Here is a 14279-nt window from a genome sequence, read left to right as displayed (position 1 = left end):
AGTTATTCAAAAGGGGAAAAAAATTATACCAAGCCAAGAGCAACAGCATTTCCTGGTCTGTGAAAAACAAATGTTTGGGGTCAATATGAAAAACCAGGAGTCCTCAAAGTGAAGTGGCATACTCATTCAAGGGTCAGAAGATGATCTGGAAACCTTCCCAGGTTCTTGAGGGTGGGATTCCACCTTACAGCTGTTCTCATGAGGAAACAGATCCAAGAGATGCTCTTCCAAGCTTGCCTTCCTTTCTCAGTGCCACAGGGAATGACAGCCCCTGGCTACACACTCACTGCCCCTGGCACAATTTCTGATAGTATGGTCCTTCGTGGGGTTCTAGGACAGATTAATGTAAAATTTTGGTTTAAAAGGAGGAGGAAAAAAAAATGTGAGTGTGTAACTAGAACAGGGGATAACTAAAATGACTTCCATGGCATGTTCCTATAGACTGGGCACAGCTGAGTGGATGATAAACTGTGCTGAGGGTGGAAAGGACAGAAAACTTTTCAAATGCTACTGCTGCCATGTAGAACTGAAGCTGTGGACAGTGAGGAAACCAGGCCCTACCTCCTAAGGGTGGGACAGTCAAATCCAATGCTCTACCCAGGGGATCCAATGAGGGAAGGAACACTTCTGGGAAAGGGTCCAAAATCCATATGTGCCTTTCTAGTGGAGGCCCCTTGGGCTTGTCTTGAGCTGTCTAGGCAAAGGAAAGGACTGTGTCTCCTGAAGCCAGAGAGACACCTGTGTGCATTCAAACCATCCTGGGGACAGCACCAGTCTGACCTGAGTGACCACAGGCACCTCTCAGCTCTCCATGTTCACCGGGTGGGTGAGCAGAGCCATTCCCAGTTGCAGCCCGCCCTGTGCCGGCACTTTGGGCGCAGGGACGCGGGGGTGAAGCCGGCTCCAGGCTGCGCTCAGGGACACGCCGGGCCGGGCGCCACCAGGGGGCCCTTGGAGCGCTGCGAGGGCTCCAGCCGAGCCTGTCCCGGGATAAACCTGTCCCAGGGAGCAAGAAAGGCAACGTGGGGTGCGCCCTGCACGCTGAGAGGTCCCGGTCTGAGCCACGTTTGGGTGCGCTGCCTGCTCTCCCGGGTGCTGCTCTGCTTCAGTGTGAAAAACGCCAGTCACTTGTTTTTAAAATTTTAAAATTTTAATAGTAATAAAATGGTTATAAAAATACTAATACAATTAGAGTAATAACAATTTGGGCAATTTGAATTAGGACAATATGAGACAATAAAAACAAAGAGTTACAGACGTCCAGGTACCTTTTTCGGGGCAGCATGAGCCCCCAAAAGGACACTCGTAAACAGAGGATTAACCCTTAAAAACAACAGCCTGTTGCATATTCATACACTTCATACATGATGCATAAATTCCATTCAAACACAGGGTTCTGTCTGATCAGTGTCAACTTCTTCTTCTGAATCCTAACAGCACCTTCAAGGTGGGAAGAAGTTCGTTTCTTCTGATCAGAGGGCAATAAATTCTTAAATTCTTTTTCTCTGAAAGATTTAGGCGTCCTGTGGCTGCTGTCTCACTGCAAGTCCTTTCTGTTAAACAAAGGATCTTACATAGCATAGTTTCTATTTTAACAATTTTTATAACCTAAAACTATATTTAACACAGTACTTAAGAGAATTAATACAGCATTACTTTCTAACACAACACATATAATATTAATTTTAATATTTGCGAAAAGCCAATCATAAAATACATGCGTTTTTCACATTCAGCTTGGGAAAAGAGATTGGGCTCAGCCTTTGTGCCCCAAGTTCAGGCAGGAGGACTTGGTCCTGGTGGGGGTCACTCCGGAGCCCTCAGGGATAAGAACATGTGCAGCACTAAGTGTCCTGCTGTGCAGCAGCTGGGACACCGCAGGTGTCACCTCTCTGTCCCAGCCCCGTGTCACCCCGTCCTCCTTCCTGTCTGCAGCCTGGAATCCCATCTGTGGGCTTGGAAGGAAAAGCCTAACCAGCCCTGGGGGATACTGGGAATATCTAGAGGGATCCTGCCACAGATGGGAGATTTGATCTGGAGTCAGGGTTTGATCTGCAAACCCTTTAAAGCACAGAGAAACTGAGGCAGAAGAGGATCCTCTCCCAGTGAGGAGCTACAGTCAGCATGGCACACCATCAGCAATGCCATAGCAGAATGCTTATTGCCACAGCTATGGAAAGGGATTCACAGACCCTGAAGCAGTCTGTATTTTCTTTAGTTATGAGCAAAACCTCCTGACTCATTTGAATTACAAGGCTGGCTTTTCCAAACATCCCCACTGAATCTTCTGTGAAATTTACCTTGTGAAGAAACATCAAATTCCCAGCTCAAATCTGGATCCATATTTACCGTGCTGCTGTCCTGGAAGCTCAGGAGGTTTGTTGGAGCCATATTCAACAGCTTCAGCTCTTTTCAAAACTGGATCTGACACAGGAAAATATTTATAAGTACTAAGAAACTTCCCAAAAGAAAACAGCAACCAGATATAAGTTTTCTGGTGTGCTGATGGACAAGCCTACCTGGGGTCGTGCTGGGCTTATGCTGGGAAGTGCTGTCCAGCAAAGACCTCTTTGTGCTGCCCAAGGATGCTTCAGCCAAGGGGCTTTGAAAGTTTGCATTGCAAATTGTGCAGCCTAGTAAATGCATCCTAAAACGATGCATGGATTGTTTGTTGTAAGACCTGGGAAAGTCTAAGCCATGACTCCACCTGAGCTGCCAGCGAGGTACTGGCAGACACAGGTAATCACAGGGCTCTGGAAACTGGCTATTTTTGCTACATCTTACACCTTTTACTGGTTGCAGGATCTTCTGTCTTGGATGCAGGGAGCCCTGGTAACATTTTGTACTTAGGGACGAGATTCTTCACTGCAGGACATGTAGCAAACACCCCGCTGACTGAAGGGACTGAACTGAGAATAAAGCACCTTGAACCCAGAGAGGACACTGGAGAGGCTGACCTGGAAGCTTTGAGATGCAGAGTTTAAGATACTTGGTAGAGAATGGGAGCAATAAATGCCATGTCAAAAAGCACCAGAGGCGTATAGAATGTGAGCTCCCACAGCCCCCTGGTGACAAGCAGCACCAGTCAGATGTCACCCAGAGCACACACAGGAGCTGTGTGCTCTTCTGAGACAGGAAAGCACCTTCTTCTGTGTCTAATAAGAAATTATTAGACACAGAAGAAAACAGAAACCTTCTTCTGTGTCTGATAAGAAATGCCTTCCTCAAGAGCAAAGCTGTGCTTGGTGGCACCACGCTGGGCCTATGCTCTGTGGCTGAGATCCTTGAACACTTGGAGGCCTTGGGTCTGTCCTCACTCCTGTGGCTGTCCAGGCTTTGCTGAAACCATAAAAGCTCACCAGGAAATAGTACTGGGTTTGCATGGCAAGGTTTTAGTCATGGAGGGGCTCCATGGGGTGGTTTCTGTGAGAAATTGTGTGTGATGAACTCGCTGCAAATCCCTGCACTGCTGGAGGGGAGGAAATGGAGAAAATTGGGAGTGAAAGTGAGCCCAGGAAGAAAGGAGGGGTGAGAGGAAGATGTTTTAAGATTTGGCTTTATTTTCTCATCATCCTGTCCTGATCTGGTTATTAATAAATTAAACTAAATTTTCCCCAAGTCAGGCCTGGTTTGCCTGTGACAGTAATTGGTGAATGATCTCTCCCTGGCCTTATCTTGACCTGTGAACCTTCCTTGGCATGAGCCTTTACTGTATCTTCTATCCCCCATCCTGTTGAGGAGGGGAGTATTAGAGCAGCTTTGATGGATTTCTGGGGTCCAGCTGGGGTCAGCTCAGCACAGAAGGAAACCCCAAATTCACCCACTGAGGAGACATCTGCAATCTGTCCTGAGCCTGAGCCCACACATGCAAGCACAGACTCCTTCCCTGAGACAGCAGACTGGAGCAGCCACGAGCACGGCTGTCTTTGACTCTGTGTCTGAAATAAGAGAGAGAGGTGGGAGGGAAAAGTACATGGGCTTCCCAAGGATCTGGGAAGGAGAGTGCTTTCAGCTTCCCATATGGCATTTGGGACCTGGCAGAGCAATGTGTCCCCTAACCAGAGGGACTAAAGAGCCCCTGATCCCAGGGGGAAAGGAGGAATAATTGGTCTTCACTGGATTTTTAAAGCTAGTGCAACAAGGTGATGATGGACTTTCCTGAAGCAAGAAGGGTTTTCCTCCCAGACCAGCAGTGCTGGAGGGCTCACTTTTTCCAGGTCTGAAGGAGGGTTCACAGCTCTGCCCGTGTGATGGTTTTGATTATTTATTCCAGTCTTGTATCATCTGTTGAGTTAAAACTGGTGTGAAAGACACAGAAACTGGGCAGAGGGGATCATTTGCCTAAGGGGAAATGAGAAGGTGATAGCTGTAAGATACAAAGAGCATTCATCTCTGGGCTCAGCACTTCAGAATATCTTCAGACTCAGCTCACATTTTCAATGGCAGGCCTCTATTTCTTCACATATCACAGAAATTGGTAGGTGGAAAAGGACATCTCAAGATCCCCAGCTCTCTTGGTCACATCAGAGCTGATCCCAGAGCTACATCTGGTTTTATTCAGCCAACAAGGCAGCATTGTTGGTCACCTGCAGCAGCCAGAGCTGTCCCCAAAGGTTTGGCACCCCTTTCCCAACCACAGCCGCCCTCAGGAGGTTCACTCATCACTCTGGTGGGCCCAGGTCCCACCTGTCCAGTGATCCCTGCCAGGGAGCAAGGGTTCACTCGCTCATCCAGGGACAGGGACCCGGCTAAGACCTCCTCACAGGTGGCTCTACCTGCTCTCTGCATGGTGCCAGCGTTTGCTTTTCCAGACCACACCAAGGGGCCATCAGAAGCAGAAATTGTCACTCTAGAGGGAAGTTTAGCAGAGCCTGCAAGAGCACGACTGCGACTCCTCCACAATTCCCTCAAAGCAAGCAGACCTGGAGGAGGAGGAGGAGGAGGAAGAAGAAGGAAATCTCTGGCGCTGCTTGGCTGGCAGGAGCAGCTCTGCTGTGAGCTCGCAGCAGGCTCCATGGGAAGCAAGGAGGGGACAGCTGAGGGAGATCTGCCCCAGCTGATGAGGTTAACAGATGGCCACAGGAATTAAATGAAACGAGTGGAGAATTAGCACAGGGACGAGGAAGGCGAATAAGGCCCCGAAAAGGCTTCATCATTTCTGGGGAATCACTGGTGAACACAGGCTTTGTTCTTACCCTGCTGACACCAGCACCACTCGACTGATCTCATTGTGGGAGAAGAATCAGGCTGAAAGATGGATAAACCTGCAGGCTCGGACACAAACCAAGCACACAGGCAGGCTGGAAATGAGGCACAGTGCAAAGCCCTGCATCCTCAACTGCTTCTGGAAACCTGTGCCACTGCTTGCTGGGCTCACTCTGTCAGCCAAAATACCATTGAATTCAGTGTGGACCTTCGCAGATCTACAGGAGGGGAAGAAACTGTGTGATTTTCTATTGTGTTATCTGTAGCCCTCGCCTCAAGTCAGAGATGATGCCCTGCAGGTCATCAACATGAAATAAAACCCCAAAGCAGATTTTTTTTTTTTTATTTCTGTATCTTTTAACTATGCACAGACAATGACAAAGGTGTTCAATAAAAATGCGTTAGGTGCAAGAAATAGTAGAAACTGGGGAGCCAAGGGGCCTATAGAGACATGGAGAAGCTGTCTGGAAGCCCTTTGTCACTTCCCCCTGTCCTGCAGTATTTCCCTCAGAGGAAAGGAAGGCTCGCATTGCTAGTGCTGGCCTAACAATCAGCTGCTGCCCCACTTCCTTCTGGATGACTGCCTGGATAGAGCCAGTGGTACTGCTGCTGCATCCACATAGGAAGCAGAGATGGAATTATGCCTCCATAACTTCTCATTAGCAAGCACATTTTTCACTACCCCCAGCCAGGCGCTGCACGGGTGGTGGAGAGGAAGTTTGAAAACCCTCATCTGCCTGTGCAGAGATGCTATCACCCGCTGATAATTCGGCTTCAGCGCCGAGCAGTAAAAGCTGGCTGCCAAGCAGAAAGTTTGGGGAAGTCCTGAGGACTTGCCCAAATCTGGAGCAGAGACTAGAATCTGTAATTTTTTTTTTTTTTTTTTAATGGTGGAACGCCGCGGCACCTGCGCGGCTCCGAAGTACGCGCGGGCTGGAGCAGCCCATGGATCCCGGCGGGAGCAGGCAGGGGCGGAGCGGGTCCCTGGCAGGCAGCAGGAGCTGCTCTCGCACCGCGGCTCCCGGGACAAGGAGCCCCCGCTGGCTGCGGCTCCACCGGGAACGGGCTGCGGGATGCAGGGTGACCCCACGGGCAGCGGGGCTTGGCAGCAGCCCTGTCCCTGTGCCCAGCCCCGCTCCGGGAGAGAACGCCGGCGGATGCTCTGCCCCTCTGGAGACGAGCGAGCGCTGTCGCTCCCAGAGGCCGATCCGCAGCCGGAGCAGCACAAAGCCGCTGACGCCGACACAAAAGTTGGGATTATTTACAGCTCCCGGTGGCTCCTTGCGCGGCTGCCAAAGCGCGGGTTCAAAGAGGAGAAACACGAGCGGCAGCTTTAAAGGTCTGCTCCGATAAAAAGACAAACGCTTGACAGCTCTCCCCAAGGCAGCCAAAGGCGGGACAAAAGCGGAGCTGCCGCCGCTCGGAGCGCTCCCCTCGCCGCGGCCGGAGCCGGGTGAGTCACGCCGGGAGGCGGCAGGGCCACAGCAGCCACAGCTCGCTTCCCTTCCCTTCCCAAACCCTGCTGCCCAGCAGCGCTTCCAGACACTCAGGACAGCCCTGGAGCTTCATCCTGCGTTTGTGCCGTGCCCTCGCAGGATCCCCCAAACACCCAACACACGCCCCTTGATCACCTCCATCTCCCCTCCACACCCGCTGCCGGGCTGGCCACCCTCTCTGCCCACAACTCCCACCGAGCCCCGCAGGATGAGAACGCACAGTCACGCACAACCAGCGGTTTGAAACATTTTTAAACGCTTTTATTTACAGTGCTTGTTGAAAACAATATATATATTTATATCTATCATCCTCGTGATGTCTGTGCCATAGAAAACGCTGTGGCTATATTGCCGTTAATTTACAAAAAATGGTCACAAGAAAAATCTGAAAGGGAAAAAATGGAAATCAAAGTTTGGTCCCCAATTGTGTCTCTCTTGATTTGTTTTAAAAAAGCCTCCAAATTAAAAAAATACACAGCTCAGATGAAATTCATATATAAAAGCAACGCTTATCTTCCGAAAAATTCACGAGGGCCAGCTTGCTGTCATGTAAACTTGGAAAAAAAAAAAGCTTAAAATAAATCCTGTCTCCGTGTGTCACTTAATAGAACCATTATTTGCTTGTAATATTCTTTGTCTCTCAGGGTTCAGCGGGAAAGCTGCAGGATGAGAAGAGGCCTGGGGCCGGGGAACGCACCATGAGAGAGATCTGTGCCCGCACCTCCTGGCTCAGGGAGGAGCTCGGGCAGCAGGGCTGGGGGGCGGGAGCGCTCAAGAATCTCACACCAGTGACAAAAACAGGCGGGCAGGTGACAAGGGGACAGGAGGGGCTTTGCCACGTGAAGCGCCTGGCGAGGTTGTGTGCCCAGGAAACCATGAGATTCTTGAGGGAAGAGGAGCACTGGGAAGTGGGGTGCAGTGAAGGGATGCAGGGACAGGGATAATTCAGCTGGGGAATGATGTCATGGACAGGCCAGGTCTTTGGGTGAGAAGGGAACTGCTATCTTCCCCGTCTGAGAGCGTTTCTAATCTTTCCTCATCTGAGATTGTGTGAAGCCAGAGGCTAACGGGCAGTGCAAGCACAGGCTGGAATGGAGGAGGAGAGATGGACGGAACAGGGGAGATGGGAGGGGAGGACTCAAGCTTTAGAGCCATTTTCTGTCTTCTGTCTCTTTGGATCCACTTCATCCTGCATCAGCCACAGAGAGGAAGAAGAAGGAGTTACCATCAGTCACCACCCCAAGGTACATTATTTCTCCACAGAATTGTTAACTGCTGCTCCTTCCTCCATATGGAAATCTCTGTTAGGCCCACCCCAAATCCACTCCCCTCTAAAGCAGCCTGAGCGCCTGACACAGCTGGTTAAGATATGGACAGTTCCATCCAGAGGGACAGCACGCCCATGCTGTTACTTCCAGGAGGTGTAAAAAGCCGAGGCTCATGCCACTCCAGACAGACCTCAGGCTCTGCCCTTATGTGGAAGATCAGACCCTTCAGTCACTGCACCCTTACACGTCCACCTCCTGGCCTGAAGCCCAGAGGATACAGGTAATCCAGAGGTCACTGCCAAGCACAACCTCCAGCACCTCGACCCTCTCACTTTCTCAGCACCGCTGGTGCTGGTGGAAGGACCTGGATCCTACAAGGAACACCCAGTGATTTACAATCCCCTTCCCAGATCAGATTTGTTTACCCATCTGCTCCTAAAGCAGTGAGGCCCGAGGCCTATTTGAGATTCTCAGCAGCAGCATCCACATGGATTTGATCAACAAGCAGCAAGCAGCCCCATTCCCTCTCCCCTCCATTATTCTCACACTACTGCTCACCTTCTCCTCCTCTGCAGATCGCTTCTCTGCGTGGCCATCCTGCTCCTGCCCATTCTCATCTGCTTCTAAGCACAAGCAAGAAAGGAAAATCACAGGTTAAACTGAAGCAGCATTTAAGGAAATGTAATCACACAGTCAAGAGGGATCAGAGAGAGAATTTCCCTCCACAATCCTTTATTCCTCCATGGCCTCCTATTCCTTTAATTTTCCCTACCTTCCTCGTCATCACCACCTTCTTCTTCATCCACATCATCGGGATTCTCTTCATCATCCTCGTCAGCTCCGTTCTCCTCATCCTGAATGAAACAAACCAGTCAGAGCAGAAATTGGTGCCAGGATGACATTTGCACGTGCTCTTTGCTACAAGCACAACAAATTCCAGAGCTCCAGCCACTCCAGGTATGCATTTGAGTGCATTGTTACTCCGACACCATTATTCCCACCAGCCCTGCCGTACACTCCTCCCAACCAGCCCTCCTTCCAGTCCATGCCCAACAACACGAAGCTCCTTGCCTTACATCCTGATGAGCTGCTGCCATCCCTCCCAACAAGCACAGCATCTCTCTGATTACAGGCTAATGACTTAGCCGAGGCTCACGGTACATCTGCTCCCAGATCCCTGCCGACCTCCATCAATCTGTGCCTTTCCTCACTGCTCCTCCCCCACCTTCTCCAACACACGCTCCCTGTGGTCCTGCGCCCACTGGGGTATCCCGGGGTGCGCATCTCCCGTGCCACATTCTCCCACTTGTTCTCGGCTCCGTTCCCTTCTCTGACCTTTCTTCTCTCCGATGGGCTGTGCTGACTACATCAAGTCCTTCAAGGCTTATTCTTCACAATTATCCAGGAGCTCACTACTCTCCCTTTACCTCTATGTGGATCTCCCTTGGCCTGCCCTCTTTCTTCATCTCCCACATTCCCTTCCTATTTGCTGCCCACGGCGAGCACAAAGCACAAAAACCTCCCCGACGTCACCAAATCCGTCCCTCAGAAGAGCCTCACCTCTACTACCTCCTTCTTCTTTTCTTTGTGGACTGCTTTCTCTTCGAGTTTTTCCTTCTTTTCTTTCCTTTCCTAGATATGAAACGAGGTGCGGGGGGAAGGGGGGAGGAAAACCAACAACATTCCGGCGGTCAGCGGCAATAAAAGAATAAAGGACGGGGATGCCTAGACAAAGAAGGCTGGGAGGAGAGGCGGCATAGCGGGCGAGGAGGAGACATATTAGGCGTTAAATCCGCCCGCCTGACAAAGGAAAACAGCGCAGCGAACGCGCGTCACAGCTACTTTTAGCCCGCACACGCGTGTGGAAACCAGAAGCGGCACGGAAGAGTTTTAACGATTTATTACCAAAAAAAAAAAAAAAAAAAAAAAAGCAACCTTGCCCGTAGGATCGAGGCGTTTCCGGACCTCTCTCTCTCTCTCTCTCCATTCCACCCCTCCCTCCTCCTTCCCCCGCCACCCGAGGGCCCGCGCTTTGCTTTTGTGTCCACACAACTTTCGCCTTGCTCCGCCGTGACACCGCTTCCCGCCCCCCCCCTCCCGCCGACCCCGCTCCGAGCGGAGCCGAACCCAGCGCGCGCTCGCGCCGCCCGGCCAATGGGGGGCGGGGGCGGGGCGGGGGGCGCGAGGGCCCTCGGGGCCCCCCCCCCCCGCCCCCGCCCCCCCATTGGCCGGGCGGCGCGCGAAGGGGCCGCGCGCGCCCCCCGCCGCCCGGGCACCTCACGGAGCCCTCGCCCCCCCCGCCCCCTTCCCCCGCCGAGCCCGCTCCCTCCCCTCCCCTCCCGCCGGGAGCGCCGCCGGTTGCGAGGGTGGGCAGAGGGGAGCGGGAGGGGAGGGAGGTGTCTCACCTTAGCGCTCAGCTCCGCCGGTGCCTCCTCAACGCGTTTTTCCGACATCCTGGCCCCCCGGTTGCGAAGGGAAGAGGCCGGTGGGAAGCGTGCGAGGGAGGGAGGGCGAGAGCGAGAAGGGGTCAGCGGCGGGAGCGCAAAGTCCCAGCGGTCGGCGGGCGGCGACAGGATCCCGCCCCGGGGGCCAAAGTACCAGGGTCTCCCGCGGTGGGGGGATCCGCCGGGGCAGGGGATTTATACAGCGCCGGTGACGAGGGAAGGAGGGACCTGGGGAGGGAGGAGAGAGGGACGGGAGGCGGAGGAGGGAGGGGAGAGGGACGGGCCGCTAGAACAATGTGCGCTCAGCCGCGGCCGCCCGGCAGCGGGGGCGCACCGCGGGTCCCCGCAAGGCGCCGCACGGCCCCGTCGAGGCCAACCGAAAGCCCCGCTCCGCGCCGAGGTGCTACGGCTCCGAGGGGAAGCGTCCCGGGAGGGGAGGGGAGCCGAGCCCTCTACCCGCAGCACGCCCGGGGAGCCGCCCGTACAGGCTGCTTGGCTCTCCAGGAGGAATCCGGGGGAGGCGAGAAGCGGCGCTGCGGGGCCGTGTGGGAGGGCAGCGCTGGCGACACGCGGCCTCCTGCCTGGAATTTTCCACTCCAGCTGCCCGCCCTTCCTCCGCTGGAAGCGCTCCCGGCGGCGGGGCTCCTCCCACCCCTCCCCTTCTCCCCCCGCCTGCCCGCCCAGCGCCGGGCGCTTTTCCCGCGCTCTGCGCGCGGCGGAGGGAGTGGGCGGGGCCTCGGACAGGGGGTGGGCGGTGCTTCGCGGAGGGAGTGGGCGGGGCAGCCGCCGGCGGCGGGGGGGCGGATTAGCGATCGCATCCCCCGGTCCCCATATTAGGAGGGGCTGGGGCAGGGACGCCTGATTGGGCCATTCAAATGAGCTGTCTGCCTGGCAACAGGTTTCTCATTGGCTGGCGGCGGGTAGCGCTCCGGCGGGGCGGGGGTGCGGGGCCCTTTGGCGCAGTGCGAGGCGGGAGGGGCCGCTGGCACGTGGGGCGGCGGGAAGGCGCGCGAGGGCGCGGGAATTGTGCGGCCCGGCTCGGCTCGGCTCGGCTCGGCCCGGCTCGGCCGACACCGACCTCCCGCTCCCGGGCACCGGCCGGGCATTGCACGGCGGGCTACACTGACCCTGCCGCCCGCCCGCCTCGGGCCCGGAGTCCGGCAGACACTCTGCCGGTGCCTCTCTCCGCCTGGAAAGGATCATTGCCCAACTCCGGGTCTCCCTTTAGCCAAAGGCCCTTCCTGCAGAACCGCAGGTGGTGACTTGTAACTGCAGGGATTTGTTGCTAATGAAACAGATGTTTCTGTAGCCCTGTAGCCGCTCCTCAGCCCTTTGGTTACCAGCTTGAGCAGACTGGGATGACTAAATTCCCTTCACCTTTCCCAGAGGGTTTATATTGTCCCGCTCTTAGTCACAGGCTCATACAAAACAATAAAAGAAAATAAATCTGCACAAATTTGCAGGCCTACCTACATATAGAACTGAGCGCGTACAGGTGTACATGTGAAAAATGCCAATCACTTGTTTTTAAAATTTTAAAAGTTTAATAGTAATAAAATGGTTATAAAAATACTAATACAATTAGAGTAACAATAATTTGGACTATTTTAATTAGGGCAATATGAGACAACAGAGACAAAGAGTTACAGATGTCCAGGTACCATTTTCTGGGCAGCGCGCGCTCGAAAAAGGACACCTGTTAACAGAGGATTAACCCTTAAAAACAACAGCCTGTTGCATATTCATACACTTCATACATGATGCATAAATTCCTTTCAAACACAGGATTCTGTCTGGTCATCGTCAACTTCCCCCGAATCCTAACAGCGCCTTTGAGGCGGGAAGAAGTTCATTTCTTCTGATAAGAGGGCAAAAAATTATTTTTCTCTGAAAGCTTTAGGTGTCCTGTGGCTGCTATCTCGCTGCAAGTCCTTTCTTTACAAAAAAAAGTATCTTACATAGCACAGTTTCTATTTTAACATTTTTTATGGCCTAAAACTATATTTAACACACTACTTAAGAGAATTAATACGACATTACTTTCTAACACAACACATATTTAATATTTGCGAAAAGCCAATCATACAATATGCATTTTTCCCATACACGTGTACGCAGTGATTCTCGCAGGTGCAAGGCAAGGTTATTAACCCATCTAGTTGGAAAACGTATTGAGGTGCACAAGCCCTTCTTATCCTCCAGACACAAACTCAGCCTCTGTGCAAAGTCAGGATTTAGAGCTGGTGCTCTTGAGTTTAATCAAATGTGTCTCAGTTTGAGCATTTAACAGCAAAAGCCATTGGTATTCGTGGAACATAGGGCACTGAGTACGTATCTCCTGAAGGAAGGTATGAAAGGGATTGGATAAATTGTGATCTGTGTGACAGGGAGGTAGAAGGTCCCCACCTTGCCATCTTGTCTCCTCCGCAGCTACAGCTGCTTCTCTCATGATCTGACTAATTGACGTTCTTCCCAGCTACACACAGTGCGGAGTGCCTGCCCCAAAAACAGCCCTGTAACTCCAGACACGCACATCTAGACTAGTACCAAAATAAACCAAATTATGAAAATGCATGCGCTAATTTTTCTTTCCCCTACTGTTTCACAAAACCCATCTGGCCAATTTCTCAGGTCTAGCTGCTCTCAGCATTCCAGCCCTGGTTTGGCTCAAGTACCCCTCTTTCATCCTTCTCTTTTGCATGAAGAAAATCTTAATTTCTAGATATACATCTAAAAATAGGACCCAAAATAATCCATATAGTGGCCAGATGTTGTTCCTCTCTGCTTCTGTTTGTCACAAGGTGCGTGGCTCATTGCTCTGCTGTTCTCCTCATCGATCCAGGATTTTTTTTCCAGGATCCTTTTCCTTTACACACTCAACCACTGAAAACACAAAATTACATTGACACATATCCCTTGGCAAAGACATCTTCACATTAATGCACAAACAGGCCGTGACACAACATCCTAGAGGGGAGAAAGCAAAGGATTATGTTCAGAGACGTTCCCGTGTGCCCCAAGCTCCATGTTGACACAGACTGCGCACCCACGGATGCAAACAGACAAACACCTGTTTGTGCAAGGGAAGCTTGTTTCCAGCAACCTGTGGGATGGAGCTGTGGGGTCAGCACTGCAAGCTGGCATGGCAGCAGCGAGCTCTCCTTTCCTCCCCAGCACCTGCAGCCTGCAACCTCATGTTGTCCCTTCCATGCTCCCCACCCTGTCCCCTTTGCAATTTTTCCCTCCATTGCTTCTTGGCATTTGTCTCCTACCTGTGTTCTTGGCAGCACTTTTCCCATGGCCCTCTCCCTGGCTTCTCTTTGTAACATCCTGTATCTTACATACAAAATTCATCTCACATCCCCTCCTTTGTTTTTCACATGTCCCATTTTGCCCTGCATGGTTGTATCAACTATGCTTTCCCCCTTAAATCCAACGTGAAATTCTTCTTTGTGAAATTCTTGCCTGTTTCTGCATTCTGACACTTCCTGCCCTTTGGATCCCGGTGGTGAGACTCCCTGGGCTTCTAGTGTGCAGCTGCTTCCCTCAAGCCCTGAGGGTATCCACTGACTGTCTCACCTAGCTCTTCCCTGTGGCTCCTGCTCCTCCACCTGATCCGTGCCACTCTGCATTTCGCCTGCCAGATCGATCTGCAGCTTTCCTCTGCTCCTCTCTCCCATCTGTGCTCTCCCCTTTGTTGCAAATGCAAGTACACTCATTGTGCGCTCTGCAGATGCCCGTCCCTGCTCTCTCTGTGTGTTCTCTGGGCTTTGTCTGCAGTTGCTTTGCCAGCTCAGCAGAATATATCCCATCCTTTTCGGGGACTTGCATCCTCAGACAAAATGAGGGAGGTGCAGAAGTTACAT

At 52.4% G+C, this 14279-nt stretch overlaps 1 protein-coding gene across 1 annotated transcript; it reads right to left on the bottom strand.

Moving 5' to 3' along the window:
- Positions 1-6947: 6947 nt before the first annotated feature.
- On the bottom strand, positions 6948-10914 carry PTMS (parathymosin). The gene is made up of 5 exons (XM_064723574.1): positions 10375-10914; positions 9530-9601; positions 8742-8823; positions 8528-8592; positions 6948-7890 (listed from the first exon to the last, which is right to left on the bottom strand). The coding sequence occupies exons 1-5, from the start codon at positions 10420-10422 to the stop codon at positions 7840-7842; spliced, it is 318 nt and encodes a 105-aa protein (XP_064579644.1). The 5' UTR covers positions 10423-10914; the 3' UTR covers positions 6948-7839.
- Positions 10915-14279: the final 3365 nt, after the last annotated feature.

The sequence above is a fragment of the Zonotrichia leucophrys genome, chromosome 1, assembly GCF_028769735.1.
Source record: "Zonotrichia leucophrys gambelii isolate GWCS_2022_RI chromosome 1, RI_Zleu_2.0, whole genome shotgun sequence".
Classification (NCBI taxonomy): domain Eukaryota; kingdom Metazoa; phylum Chordata; class Aves; order Passeriformes; family Passerellidae; genus Zonotrichia; species Zonotrichia leucophrys.
This window is presented reverse-complemented; position numbering and strand designations above follow the sequence as displayed.

Bases quoted from the DNA above. Each gene is read 5' to 3' on its own strand.
- PTMS (XM_064723574.1), bottom strand. From the start codon at position 10,422: ATGTCGGAAAAACGCGTTGAGGAGGCACCGGCGGAGCTGAGCGCTAAG. The intron at 8,593-8,741 runs GTAGGGAAAATT...GCTTGTGCTTAG, and splicing joins AGGTGGTGATGACGAGGAAG to AAGCAGATGAGAATGGGCAG. The intron at 7,891-8,527 runs GTGAGCAGTAGT...TGGCTGATGCAG, and splicing joins GATCTGCAGAGGAGGAGAAG to GATGAAGTGGATCCAAAGAG.